Here is a 14,953-nt window from a genome sequence, read left to right on the forward strand (position 1 = left end):
CAGCCCTTCTAGCCTGCACCGCCATTCAATGAGTTCATGGCTGAACATGAAACTTCAGTACCCCCTTCCTGCTTTCTCGCCATAACCCTTGATCCCCCGAGTAGTAAGGACTTCATCTAACTCCCTTTTGAATATATTTAGTGAATTGGCCTCAACTACTTTCTGTGGTAGAGAATTCCACAGGTTCACCACTCTCTGGGTGAAGAAGTTTCTCCTCATCTCGGTCCTAAATGGCTTACCCCTTATCCTCAGACTGTGACCCCTGGTTCTGGACTTCCCCAACATTGGGAACATTCTTTCTGCATCTAACCTGTCTAAACCCGTCAGAATTTTAAACGTTTCTATGAGGTCCCCTCTCATTCTTCTGAACTCCAGTGAATACAAGCCCAATTGATCCAATCTTTCTTGATAGGTCAGTCCCGCCATCCCGGGAATCAGTCTGGTGAACCTTCGCTGCACTCCCTCAATAGCAAGAATGTCCTTCCTCAAGTTAGGAGACCAAAACTGTACACAATACTCCAGGTGTGGCCTCACCAAGGCCCTGTACAACTGTAGCAACACCTCCCTGCCCCTGTATTCAAATCCCCTCGCTATGAAGGCCAACATGCCATTTGCTTTCTTAACCGCCTGCTGTACCTGCATGCCAACCTTCAATGACTGATGTACCATGACACCCAGGTCTCGTTGCACCTTCCCTTTTCCTAATCTGTCACCATTCAGATAATAGTCTGTCTCTCTGTTTTTACCACCAAAGTGGATAACCTCACATTTATCCACATTATACTTCATCTGCCATGCATTTGCCCACTCACCTAACCTATCCAAGTCACTCTGCAGCCTAATAGCATCCTCCTCGCAGCTCACACTGCCACCCAACTTAGAGGGCTGAGGGTGGGGGTTTTCTGAGGAATGGGATGATAAAGGAACTTGAATTGATCCTACCCCTAGGATACTATCTCTATCTTCGATGCCCTAGTTGGCTTGTATGTGAAAAGCTTTGGGCAGATGAATGAGTGTTGATCAATGAAAGGGTTGAATCAGATGCGAGTGGTGTTTGATTTGAGCATATGGGCTCTACACTGTTCTCAAATCAGAGGGTCACAGGATGACGCACACAATGCTAAACACACAGAACTCTTTCATTCTAAAGTTGTCCCTGTATCTTGAGCAATTGTATTTCAGCTGAAGTGAGGTCCATGGTGGTAGAAATCCCTCTTCGAATCCTGGTTTGGCTCCAGTATATCACATGTTTTTGTGGTACTGCCTGTGAAGCTCAGTTTACCTGCTTAAGATGGTTTCCACGTGGAGACTGATTGTAAAAAGATTCATTGTGAGGTTGCATGATCTGCAGCCTCAGCGAAGCGAACTTACTGTTACTTTAAACGTGATGGACTTCTGCAGCCCCTCAGGAGAGATCTGTAACAGCTCCGCCACCACACGGATCTCCCGAGCACTCACCACTGAAGCAATCTCCTGTGAATCGGTCTGCAATAGTTAAGCACATGGTGAGTATGTCAATGAGACAGATTCCAGGTATTCTTAACTGCCAGCAACTTTGGTTGAAAAATATTAGATGTGAACAATAAAATCCAATAATGTGTAACCATGGGAACAGTTTAGCACCGCTCCTGCTGACATGTCATATCAGGTGTGACGACAATCAAAGCAGACAGCTGGATGATTTTGGAGTTTATCAAATAATCCAGACCTCCCTGATGAGATTATATCCTTCCAAGTATCCATTATTCTATTTGTAAACCTTCCAAAACTCTCACTCAGATTGTACCCTGTAACTTATCGATTATTCTATCTATAACCCATTAAAACTCCCCAAGTAGATTGCAGCTTGCAACTCACTCCTGGGTGTCTATTATTCTGTATATAAACCACCCATAAAGTCTTTGATTATATCCCAGCCTGTAGCACAAGCCAGGAATTCACTGCTCGTGGTTTGTTGGCCCCAGGAGCCTGAGCAGGCAGTGATGCAGGTCGCAGATCAAACACCATAGCCCCAAGCCTGCACCGTCAGAGTTACAGCCAAACCCACAGTCAGGGTTCTCCAACCAACATTACAGCAGTGACCACACTCCAAAAGTACTTCATTTCTGTAAAGTGCTTTGGGACGTCTGGTGGTTGGGAAAGGCGATATACAAATGCAAGGCTTTGTTTTCATTGACCTGAAATGTTAACCACACCTTTCTCTCTCCACAGACGCTGCCTGACCTGCTGAGTGCTTCCAGCATTTTCTGTTTTTATTTCAGTGTAAGAGTTACATGTTTAAAAAAACAAACCTCATATTTCTCGAAGTAGACATTCCCCAGGTGAAGAACTGAAGAGAGAATGCGGAAGATGCTGTTCTGTTCGTCTGGACTGAAACTGAGCACCTCCATTGAGCTCAGCAACCGGAGGAAGTCCTCTCCATCATCTTTCCCTGAAATCTCACAGTTTCCACCCTGAAAAAAAACATTTTGTCTGAACTGTTTTTTCTAAATGATTTGCAATCCGAGTGGACGAGGTCCTCACTATCATTGCTGCCACTGTCCAGCCAATTCAGTTCATGCTACATATTACATGCACAGGACACAGCAAGACAACATTCCAACTGTAGTGAAGACCAGTCCACCAGAACTAATCACCAGCCAAGATACTCCAGGCCAGCTACAATATCTGGCATCTACCTAACATTGGGTAAAATTATCAATGTATGTTCTATCCACAAAAAACAGGATAAATCTAACTGGCCAATTGCCACCCTAGCAACCTCCAGCCAATCATCAACAAGTGATGGAAGAAATCATCAATAGTGCTATCAAACGGCATGTATGGCACAAGCAGTCCAAGAAACACTGAGGTCAGTGGGGTCAAAGAGAAACCCTCCAGCAGCTGGAGTCATATTTGACACACAGGAAGATGATTAGAGTTGTTGGAGACCAACCATCACAGCCCCAGGACATCACTACCGGAATCCCACAAGGCACAGTCCTAGGCTCAACCATCTTCAGCTGCTTCATCAATGACCTACCTTCTGTCATAAGACCAGGAGTGCAGCTGCAGATCCAGTCACAGCTCCTTTAATAATGAAGCAGTACATGTCAGTCAACACATGACTTGGAAAACATCCAGCTTTGGGCTGACATCCCAGCAGGTAACATCCATGCCGTGTAAATGCCAGGTAATGACCTTCTCCAACAATAGAAAGCCCAGCCATCTCCCAGGCCTTCAATGGAATCGTCATTGCTAAATTTCCCACCATCAACATCTTGGGCACTGACCAGGATCTTAACTGGACCAGCCATATCAACACAGGAGCAGGTCAGAGACTGTACTCTGCAATGACTGGCTCACCTCTTGATCCCCTCAAAGCCTCTCCATCATCTACAAGGCTCAAGTCACAAATTATGGACTACTCACCACCAATATTCCCTCTAAGAACATATGAATTAGAAGTCAAAGTCGGCCATTTGGCTCTTCGAGCCTGCTCTGCAATTCAATGAGATCATGGCTGATCTTCTACCTCAACTCCACTTGCCTGAACAATTCCCATATCCCTTGATTCCCTTAATATCCCAAAACCTATCGATCTCTGTCTTGAATATCCTCAATGACTGAGCTTCCACAGCTCTCTGGGGTAGAGAATTCCAAATATTCACAACCTTCTGAGTTAAATTTCTCCTCATCTCAGTTATAACTGGCTGACCCCTTATTCTGAGACTGTGACCCCTGGTTCTCGACTCCCCAGCCAGGTGAAACATCTTCCCTGCATCTACCCTGTCAAGCCCTGTAGGAATTTTGTATGTTTCAATGAGATCACCTCTTATTCTTCGAAACTCCAGCTGGTAATTGGGATTAGACGGGATAACCTTTTGTTGGACGGCACAGATATAATGGTAAGTACTGCAGGGAATAGAATACGGCCAGGGTGATCTCCTGGACTAGTTTCGATCGCCTGCATGGGTCGGAGCGGAATTTTCCCAGATTTTTTCTCCCTAAATTGGCCTGGGTTTTTATCTATTTTTGCCTCTCCCATAAGATCAAATGGCTTCGGTTGGGGTGGAGTGTAGAATGTTTCAGTATAAGGGGTGTCACAGTTGTGTGAGGCGGACTGGTTGGGCTGGGTGCTCTTTGCTTTTCCGTCATTGTTCATAGGTTTATATGTAATCTTTAGGGCTGCTGACTGAGGGCCTTGCGGCTCGTTGTCGGCCGGCGTGGACACGATGGGCCGGAATGGCCTCCTTCTGCGCTGTAACTTTCTATGTTTCTAATATAGGCCTAGCCTGTTCAATCTTTCCTTGTAGGACAATCCCCCCATCCCAGGTTCCTCTGAACACCAATATTTCCCAATCTCTCACCATTTAAAAAATACTCTGCCTTTCTATTTTTCCGACCAAAGTGAATAACGGACATTTCGAAACATTATATTCCATTTGCCATGTTCTTGCCCACTCACTTAGCCTTGAAACCTTTTTGCATTCTCTTCACAACTTACATTCCCACCTAGCTTTGTATCATCAGCAAACTTGGATATATTACATTTGGTCCCCTCATGGGTATGATCGAGTAGCCATTACAGAGACGTGGTTGCAAGGTGACCTGGACTGGGAGCTAAATATTCATGGGTATTTGACAATTCGGAAGGACAGACAGAAAGGAAAAGGAGGGGGCTTACCACTGTTAATAAAGGATGAGATCAGTGCATTAGTGAGAAACGATATTGGCTCAGAAGATCAAGATGTTGAATCAGTTTGGGTGGAGATAAGGAATAATAAGGGGAAAAAGTCACTGATGGGTGTAGTTTATAGGCCTCCTAACAGCAGCTGCACTGTTGGACGGAGTATAAATCAAGAAATAATGGAGGCTTGTAAAGAAGGAACGGCAATAATCATGGGCGATTTTAACCTTCATATTGATTGAACAAAGCAAATTGGCCAGGGTGGCCTTGAGGAAGAGTTCAGAGAGTGTATCCGGGATAGTTTCCTTGAACAGTACGTTGTGGAACCAACCAGGGAGCAGGCTATCTTAGATCTGGTACTGTGTAATGAGACAGGATTAATAAACGATCTCCTAGTAAAGGATCCTCTAGGAATGAGTGACCATAGCATGGTTGAATTTCAAATTTAGTTGGAGGGTGAGAAAGTTGGTTCTCAAACCATTGTCCTAAGCTTAAATAAAGGAGACTACAAAGGTATGAGGGCAGAGTTGGCTAAAGTGGACTGGGAAAATAGATAAAGGAGTGGAACGGTTAATGAGCAGTGGTAAACATTTAAGGAGATATTTCATAACTCACAACAAAAAATTATCCCAATGAGCAGGAACGACTGTAAGAGAAGGGATAACCATCCGTGGCTAACTAAGGAAATAAGGGAGGGTATCAAATTGAAAACAAGGGCATATAAAGTGGCCAAGACTAGTGGGAGGCCAGAGGATTGGGAAACTTTTAAAAGCCAGCAAAGAACAACAACAAAAATAGAAAATAGAAACATAGAAAATAGGTGCAGGAGTAGGCCATTCGGCCCTTCTAGCCTGCACCGCCATTCAATGAGTTCATGGCTGAACATTCAACTTCAGTACCCCATTCCTGCTTTCTCGCCATACCCCTTGATCCCCCGAGTAGTAAGGACCTCATCTAACTCCTTTTTGAATATATTTAGTGAATTGGCCTCAACAACTTTCTGTGGTAGAGAATTCCACAGGTTCACCACTCTCTGGGTGAAGAAGTTCCTCCGCATCTCGGTCCTAAATGGCTTACCCCTTATCCTTAGACTGTGACCTCTGGTTCTGGACTTCCCCAACATTGGGAACATTCTTCCTGCATCTAACCTGTCTAACCCCGTCAGAATTTTAAATGCTTCTATGAGGTCCCCTCTCATTCTTCTGAACTCCAGTGAATACAAGCCCAGTTGATCCAGTCTTTCTTGATAGGTCAGTCCCGCCATCCCGGGAATCAGTCTGGTGAACCTTCGTTGCACTCCCTCAATAGCAAGAATGTCCTTCCTCAAGTTAGGAGACCAAAACTGTACACAATACTCCAGGTGTGGCCTCACCAATGCCCTGTACAACTGTAGCAACACCTCCCTGCCCCTGTACTCAAATCCCCTTGCTATGAAGGCCAACATGCCATTTGCTTTCTTAACCGCCTGCTGCACCTGCATGCCAACCTTCAATGACTGATGTACCACGACACCCAGGTCTCTTTGCACCTCTCCTTTTCCTAATCTGTCACCATTCAGATAATAGTCTGTCTCTCTGTTTTTACCACCAAAGTGGATAACCTCACATTTATCCACATTATACTTCATCTTCCATGCATTTGCCCACTCACCTAACCTATCCAAGTCGCTCTGCAGCCTCACAGCATCCTCCTCGCAGCTCACACTGCCACCCAACTTAGTGTCATCCGCAAATTTGGAGATACTACATTTAATCCCCTCATCTAAATCATTAATGTACAGTGTAAACAGCTGGGGCCCCAGCACAGAACCTTGCGGTACCCCACTAGTCACCCTTGCCATTCTGAAAAGTACCCATTTACTCCTACTCTTTGCTTCCTGTCTGACAACCAGTTCTCAATCCATGTCAGCACACTACCCCCAATCCCATGTGCTCTAACTTTGCACATCAATCTCTTGTGTGGGACCTTGTCGAACGCCTTCTGAAAGTCCAAATATACCACATCAACTGGTTCTCCCTTGTCCACTCTACTGGAAACATCCTCAAAAAATTCCAGAAGATTTGTCAAGCATGATTTCCCTTTCACAAATCCATGCTGACTTGGACCTATCATGTCATCTCTTTCCAAATGCACTGCTATGACATCCTTAATAATTGATTCCATCATTTTACCCACTACCGATGTCAGGCTGACCGGTCTATAATTCCCTGTTTTCTCTCTCCCTCATTTTTTAAAAAGTGGGGTTACATTGGCTACCCTCCACTCTATAGGAACTGATCCAGAGTCAATGGAATGTTGGAAAATGACTGTCAATGCATCCACTATTTCTAAGGCCACCTCCTTAAGTACTCTGGGATGCAGTCCTGGGGATTTATCGGCCTTCAATTTCCCCAACACAATTTCCCGGCTAATAAGGATTTCCCTCAGTTCCTCCTCCTTACTAGACCCCCCGACCCCTTTTATAACCGGAAGGTTGTTTGTGTCCTCCTTCGTGAATACCGAACCAAAGTACTTGTTCAATTGGTCCGCCATTTCTTTGTTCCCCGTTATGACTTCCCCTGATTCTGACTGCAGGGGACCTACGTTTGTCTTTACTAACCTTTTTCTCTTTACATATCTATAGAAAGTTTTGCAATCCGTCTTAATGTTCCCTGCAAGCTTCTTCTCATACTCCATTTTCCCTGCCCTAATCAAACCCTAATAAAGAAAGGGAAGATAAGATTATGAAAGTAAACTAGCACAAAATATAAAAACAGATAGTAAGAGTTTCTACAGTTACATAAAAAGGAAAAAGTGGCTAAAGTAAATGTTAGTCCCTTAGTGGATGAGACCGGGGAATTAAAAATGGGGATCAGGGAAATGGCAGAGACGTTGAACAAATATTTTGTATAGGTTTTCACGATAGAAGACACTAAAAACATCCCAATAATGGATAATCTAGGGGCTATAGGGAGGGAGGAACGAAAAACAATTATCATTAAAGAAGTAGTACTCGGTAAAATAATGGGACTAAAGGCGGACAAGTCCCCTGGATCGATTGGCTTGCACCCTAGCGTCTTAAAAGAGGTGGCTGCAGAGATAATGGATGCATTGTTTTTTAATGTACCACAATTCCCTTGGTTCTTGGGAGGTCCCAGCGGATTGGAAAACTGCAAATGTAACGCCCCTATTTAAAAAAGGAGGCAGACATAACACAGGAAACTATAGACCAGTTAGCCTAACATCTGTCATTGGGAAAATGCTGGAGTCCATTATTAAGGAAGCAGTAGCAGGACATTTGGAAAAGCATACTTCAGTCAAGCAGAGTCAGCATTCTTTTATGAAAGAGAATTCATGTTTGAGAAATTTGCTGGAGTTCTTTGAGGATGTAATGAGCCGGGTGGATAAGGGGGAACCAGTGGATGTGGTGTATTTGGATTTCCAGAAGGCATTCGATAAGGTACCTCATAAAAGATTACTGCACAAGATAAAAGTTCACGGGGTTGGGGCAATATGTTATCATAGATAAATGATTGGCTAACGAACAGAAAACAGAGAGTCGGGATAAATGAATCTTTTTCCAGTTGGCAAACAGCAAACTAGTGGGGTGCCATAGGGATCAGTGCTGGGTCCTCAATTATTTACAATCTATATTAATGACTTGGCTGAAAGGACCGAGTGTAATGTAGCCAAGTTTGCTGATGATACAAAGATGGGTGGGAAAGCAAATTGTGAGGAGGACACAAAAAATCTGCAAAGGGATATAGACAGGCTAAGTGAGTGGGCAAACATTTGACAGATGGAGTATAATTTGGGAAAATGTGAGGTTATCCACTTTGGCAGAAAAAATAGAAAAGCAAATGACTATTTAAATGGAGAAAAATTGCAAAGTGCTGCAGTACAGAGGGACCTAGATGGCTTACCCCTTATCCTTAGACTGTGACCCCTGGTTCTGGACTTCCCCAACATCGGGAACCTTCTTCCTGCATCTAACCTGTCCAATCCCGTCAGAATTATATGCTTCTATGAGATCCCCTCTCATTCTTCTAAATTCCAGTGAATATAAGCCTAGTCGATCCAGTCTTTCTTCATATGTCAGTCCTGCCATCCCGGGAATCAGTCAGGTGAACCTTCGCTGCACTCCCTCAATAGCAAGAATGTCCTTCCTCAGATTAGGAGACCAAAATTAATATGCAAGTAATCAGGAAGGCAAATGGAATGTTGGCCTTTATTGCAAGGGGGATGGAGTATAAAAACTACAACTATACAGGGTATTGGTGAGGCCACACATGGAGTACTGCGTTCAGTTTTGGTCTTTGTATTTAAGGAAGGATATACTTGCATTGGAGGCAGTTCAGAGAAACATAGAAACATAGAAAATAGGTGCAGGAGCAGGCCATTCAGCCCGAGGAGCCTGCACTACCATTCAATATGATCATAGCTGATCATGCAACTTCAGTACCCCACTCCCGCCTTCTCTCCATACCCTCTAATCCCTTTAGCCGTAAGGGCCACATCTAACTCCCTTTTGAATATATCCAACGAACTGGACTCAACAACTTTCTGTGGTAGAGAAATCCATAGGTTCATAATTCTCTGGGTGAAAAAGTTTCTCCTCATCTCGGACCTAAATGGCTTACCCCTTATCCTTCGACTGTGACCCCTGGTTCTGGACTTCCCCAACATCGGGAACATTCTTCCTGCATCTAACCTGTCCAATCTCGTCAGAATTTTATATGTTTCTATGAGATCCCCTCTCATTCTTTAAATTCCAGTGAATATAAGCCTAGTCGATCCAGTCTTTCTTCATATGTCAGTCCCGCCATCCCGGGAGTCAGTCTGGTGAATCTTCGCTGCACTCCCTCAATAGCAAGAATGTCCTTCCTCAGATTAGGAGACCAAAATTGTACACAATACTCAAGGTGTGGTCTCACCAAGATCCTGTACAACTGCAGTAAGACCTCCCTGCTCCTATACTCAAATCCTCTCGCTATGAAGGCCAACATGCCATTTGCTTTCTTTACTGCCTGCTGTAGCTGCATGCCCACTTTCAATGACTGATGTACCATGACACCCAGGTCTCATTGCACCCCCCCCTTTTCCTAATCTGCCGCCATTCAGATAATATTCTGCCTTCTTACCTAACCTGTCCAAGTCACCCTGCAGCCTCTTAGTATCCTCCTCACAGCTCACACTGCCACACAGCTTAGTGTCATCTGCAAACTTGTAGATATTACATTTAATTCCTTTGTCTAAATCATTAATATATATTGTAAATAGCTGGGGTCCCAGCAATGAACCTTGCAGTACCCCACTAGTCACTGCCTGCCACTCTGAAAAGGACCTGTTTATTCCCACTCTTTGCTTCCTGTCTGCCAACCAGTTCTCTATCCACGTCCATACATCACCCCCACAATATCATGTGCCTTAATTTTGCACACTAATCTCCTGTGTGGGACCTTGTCAAAAGCCTTGTCAAAAGAAGGTTAACTCGGTTGATCCTGGAGATGAGGGGGTTGACTTATGAAGATAGGTTGAGTAGGTTGGGCCTATACTCATTAGAGTAAAGAAGGATGAGAGGTGATCTTATCGAAACATATAAGATAATGAGGGGTCTCGTCAAGTTGGACGCAGAGAGGATATTTACACTCATAGGGGAAACTAGAACTGGGGGGGCATAGTCACAGAATAGGGGGTCGCCCATTTAAAACTGAGATGAGGAAGAATTTCTTCCTTCAGAGGGTTGTAAATCTGTGGAATTCGCTGCTCCAGAGAGCTGTGGAGGCTGGGTCATTGAATATATTTAAGGCGGAGATAGACAGATTTTTGAGCGATAAGGGCATAAAGGGTTATGGGCAGCGGGCAGGGAAGTGGAGCTGAGTCCATGATCAGATCAGCCATCATCTTATTGAATGGCGGAGCAGGCTTGAGTAGTCAAATGGCCTACTCCTGCTCCTATTTCTTATGTTCTTATGTTAGTCCAAATCAATGATATATATTGTTAATAGCTGTGTCCCAAGCACCGATCTTGTGGTCAGTACCCCACTAGTTAAAGCCTGCCAACCCAAAAATGCCCCGTTTGTACCTATCTGTTTTCTGTCTGTTAACCTATCCTTAATCCAGGCTAGTATATTACCTCCAATCCCATGAGCCCTAATTTTGTTTAATAACCTCTTGTGTAGCACCTTATTGAATGCCTTCTTAAAATCTAAATACACCACATCCACTGGTTCCTCCTTATCTATTTTGCCAGTTACAACCTCAAAAGATTCTAACAGATTTGTCAAACATGATTTCCCTTTCATAAATCCATATTGACCCTGGCCAATCTTATTATTCCTTTCTAAGTTTCCTGTTACCACTTTCTTAATAATAGATTCTCGCATTTTACTGCGACTGATGTCAGGCTAACTGATCTGTAGTTCCATGTTTTCTCTCTCCCTCCTTTCTTAAATAGTGGGGTTACATTTGCTACCTTCCAATCCACGGGAACCGTTCTAGAATCTATGGGATTTTGGAAGATGACAACCAATGCTCCACTATTTCTATAGCCACCTATTTCAAAACCCGAGGATGTAGGCCATCAGGTCCAGGGAATTTATTGACTTTCAGTCCCATTAACTTCTCCAGCACTATTTTTTTACCAATACTAATTTCTTTCAGTTTCTCATTCTCGCTAGACCCTTGGTTTTCCACTATTTCCGGCAAGATTTTTGCGTCTTCTTCAGTGAAGACGGACACAAATAATTTGTTTAATTTCCTTATTCCCCATTATAATTTCTCCTGTCTCAGCCTGTAAGGGACCCACATTTACTTTTGGTAATCTTTTCCTTTTTACATACCTATAGAAGCTTTTATAGTCTGTTTTTATGTCTCTCGCTAGTTTACTCTCATATTCTATTTTCCCTTTCTTTATCAATTTCTTGGTCCTCCTTTGCTGAATTCTAAAATCCTCCCAATCCTCAGGCTTACTGCTCTTTTTGGCAACATTATAAGCTTCTTCCTTTGATATAATACTATTTGTAGCTTCTCTTGTTAGCCCGGTTGGACCACTTTTCCAGTGGGGATTTTGTGTCTTAAAGAAATGTATATTTGTTGCAAATTATGTATTAATTCTTTAAATGCTATCCATTGCTTGTCTACTGTCATTCCTTTCAATGTAATTTTCCAATCTACCTTAGCCAACCCATCCCTCATACCTACGTAGTTTTCTTTGTTTAGATTTAAGAAACATAGAAAATAGATGCAGGAGTAGGCCATTCGGCCCTTCAAGCCTGCACCACCATTCAATAAGATCATGGCTCATCATTCATCTCAGTATCCCTTTCCTGCTTTCTCTCCATACCCCTTGATTCCTTTAGCCGTAAGGGCCGTATCTAACTCTTGAATATATCCAATGAACTGGCATCAACAACTCTGCGGTAGGGAATTCCACAGGTTCACCACTCTCTGGGTGAAGAAGTTTCTCCTCATCTCGGTCCTAAATGGCTTACCCCTTATCCTTAGACTGTGTCCTCTGGTTCTGGACTTCCCCAACATCGGGAACATTCTTCCTACATCTAACTTGTCCAGTCCCATCAGAATTTTATATGTTTCTATGAGATCCCCTCTCATCCTTTCAAACTCCAGTGAATACAGGCCCAGTCGATCCAATCTCTCCTCATATGTCAGTCCTGCCATCCCGGGAATCAGTCTGGTGAACCTTCGCTGCACTCCCTCAATAGCAAGAATGTCCTTCCTCAGATTAGGAGACCAAAACTGAACACAACATTCCAGGTGAGACCTCACCAAGGCCATATACGACTGCAGTAAGACCTCCCTGCTCCTATACTCAAATCCCCTAGCTATGAAGGCCAACATACCATTTGCCTTCTTCACCGCCTGCTGTACCTGCATGCCAACCTTCAATGACTGATGTAGCATGACACCCAGGTCTCGTTGCACCTCCCCTTTTCCGAATCTGCCGCCATTCAGATAATATTCTGCCTTCGTGTTTTTGCCCCCAAGTGGATAACCTCACATTTATCCACATTATACTGCATCTGCCATGCATTTGCCCACTCACCTAACCTGTCCAAGTCACCCTACAGCCTCTTAGCATCTTCCTCACAGCTCACACTGCCACCCAGTTTAGTGTCATCTGCAAACTTGGAGATATTACTCTCAATTCCTTCATCTAAATCATTAATGTATATTGTAAATAGCTGGGGTCCCAGCACTGAACCCTGTGGCACCCCCCTGGTCACTGCCTGCCATTCTGAAAAGTACCCATTTATTCCGACTCTCTGTTTCCTCTCTGCCAACCAGTTCTCTATCCATGTCAGTACATTACCCCTAATACCATGTACTTTAATTTTGCACACTAATGTCTTGTGTGGGACATTGTCAAAAGCCTTTTGAAAGTCCAAATACACCACATCCACTGGTTCTCCCTTGTCCACTCTACTAGTTACATCCTCAAAAAATTCTAGAAGATTTGTCAAGCATGATTTCCTTTCATAAATCCATGCTGACTCGGTCCGATCCTGTCACTGCTTTCTAAATGCGCTGCTATTTCATCTTTAATAATTGATTCCAATATTTTCCCCACTACTGATGTCAGGCTAACCGGTCTGTAATTACCTGTCTCCTCTCTCCCTCCCTTTTTAAAAAGCAGGCTTACATTAGCTACCCTCCAGTCCATCGGAACTGATCCAGAGTCAATAGAATGTTGGAAAATGATCACCAATGCATCCACTATTTCTCGGGCCACTTCCTTAAGTACTCTGGGATGCAGCCTATCAGGCCCTGGGGATTTATCGACCTTCAATCCCATCAATTTCCCTAACACCATTTCCTGACTAATAAGGATTTCCTTTAGTTCCTCCTTTTTGCTAGACCCTTGAACCCCTAGTATTTCCGGAAGGTTATTTGTGTCTTCCTTCGTGAAGACAGAACCAAAGTATTTGTTCAATTGGTCTGCCATTTCTTTGCTCCCCATTATAAATTCACCTGATTCTGACTGCAAAGGACCTACGTTGGTCTTCACTAATCTTTTTCTCTTCACATATCTATAGAAGCTTTTGTAGTCAGTTTTTATGATCCCAGCAAGCTTCCTCTCATACTCTATTTTCCCCCTCCTAATTAAACTCTCTGTCCTCCTCTGCTGAATTCTAAATTTCTCCCAGTCCTCAGGTTTGCTGCTTTTTCTGGCCAATTTATATGCCTCTTCCTTGGATTTAACACTATCCCTAATTTCCCTTGTTAGCCACAGTTGAGCTACCTTCCCCATTTTATTTTTACTCCAGACAGGGATGTACAATTGTTGAAGTTCATCCATGTGATTTTTAAATGTTTGCCATTGCCTATCCACCGTCAACCCTTTAAGTATCATTTGCCAGTCTATTCTAGCCAATTCACGTCTCATACCAGAACCTAGTTTTGGATTCAACAAAATCATTTTCAAACTCAATATAAAATTCTATCATATTGTGGTTACTCTTCCCTAAAGGCTCATTTACTACAAGGTTATTAATTAACCTTTTATCATTGCACAATACTAGGTCTAAAATAGCCTGTTCCCTCGTTGGTTCCTCAACATACTGATCTAGAAAACTATCTTGTACACATTCCATGAACTCGTCCTCTACCCTATTACTGCAAATTTGGTTTGCCCAGTCTATATGTAGATTAAAGTCCCCTATGGTTACCGTATTATCCTTATTACAAGCGTTTCTAATTTCCTGATTTATACTCTGCCCTACATTACAGTTACTGTTTGGGGCCTATAAACAACTCCCACCAATGGTTTCTGCCCCTTGCTGTTTTTTTTAGCTCTACTCAAACTGATTCTACTGTATTTTCGAAGCTAAGATCCTTTCTCTCTACTGTCTTTATTCCATCCTTTATTATCAGGGCTATCCATCCTCCTTTTCCATTTCACCTATCTCTTCTAAAAGTTAAGTATCTTGGCATATTTAGTTCCCAACGTCGGTCACTTTGTAACCACATCTCCATAATGGCTATTAGATCAAACCTATTAAGTTTTATCTGCGCTATTAATTCATCTATTTTGTTGCGAATGCTTCGCGCATTCAGATAGAGCCTTTAGCTTTGATTTATTTCTATTTTTCCCTGATGTCACCTTGGTCACTGATGCCCTATTACTGTACCTTTGTTACTCTCTCTGTCCCTTCCTGACCTATTCTGCTTACTTTTACCCAAAACTCTGCTCTGCTCTGGAGCCTTGACAGTTCTCTTGATGCTTTTAAATTTACTCTTTCCTGAATCCTCCCACCCCTTGGCCCATTCAATGGTCCGCGCATG

The 14,953-nt window shown here is 43.3% G+C and overlaps 1 protein-coding gene across 4 annotated transcripts in view; it reads right to left on the reverse strand.

The window, feature by feature from the left end:
• Positions 1–14,953, reverse strand: part of LOC139281327 (unconventional myosin-XV-like) — a 628,080-nt gene that overhangs the window by 305,423 nt on the left and 307,704 nt on the right. For 3 of the 4 annotated variants that reach the window (XM_070901485.1, XM_070901486.1, XM_070901488.1), the window contains 2 exons: positions 2,292–2,453; positions 1,372–1,485 (listed from right to left, as the gene is read on the reverse strand). In XM_070901485.1, the coding sequence (XP_070757586.1) occupies positions 1,372–1,485; positions 2,292–2,453 (276 nt within the window). Of the gene's footprint in view, positions 1–1,371; positions 1,486–2,291; positions 2,454–7,268; positions 7,314–14,953 lie in introns of those variants that run through there. The other variant, XM_070901487.1, reaches the window with a different exon arrangement.

This window comes from Pristiophorus japonicus, chromosome 15 (genome assembly GCF_044704955.1).
Source record: "Pristiophorus japonicus isolate sPriJap1 chromosome 15, sPriJap1.hap1, whole genome shotgun sequence".
In the NCBI taxonomy this organism is placed as follows: Eukaryota; Metazoa; Chordata; class Chondrichthyes; family Pristiophoridae; genus Pristiophorus; species Pristiophorus japonicus.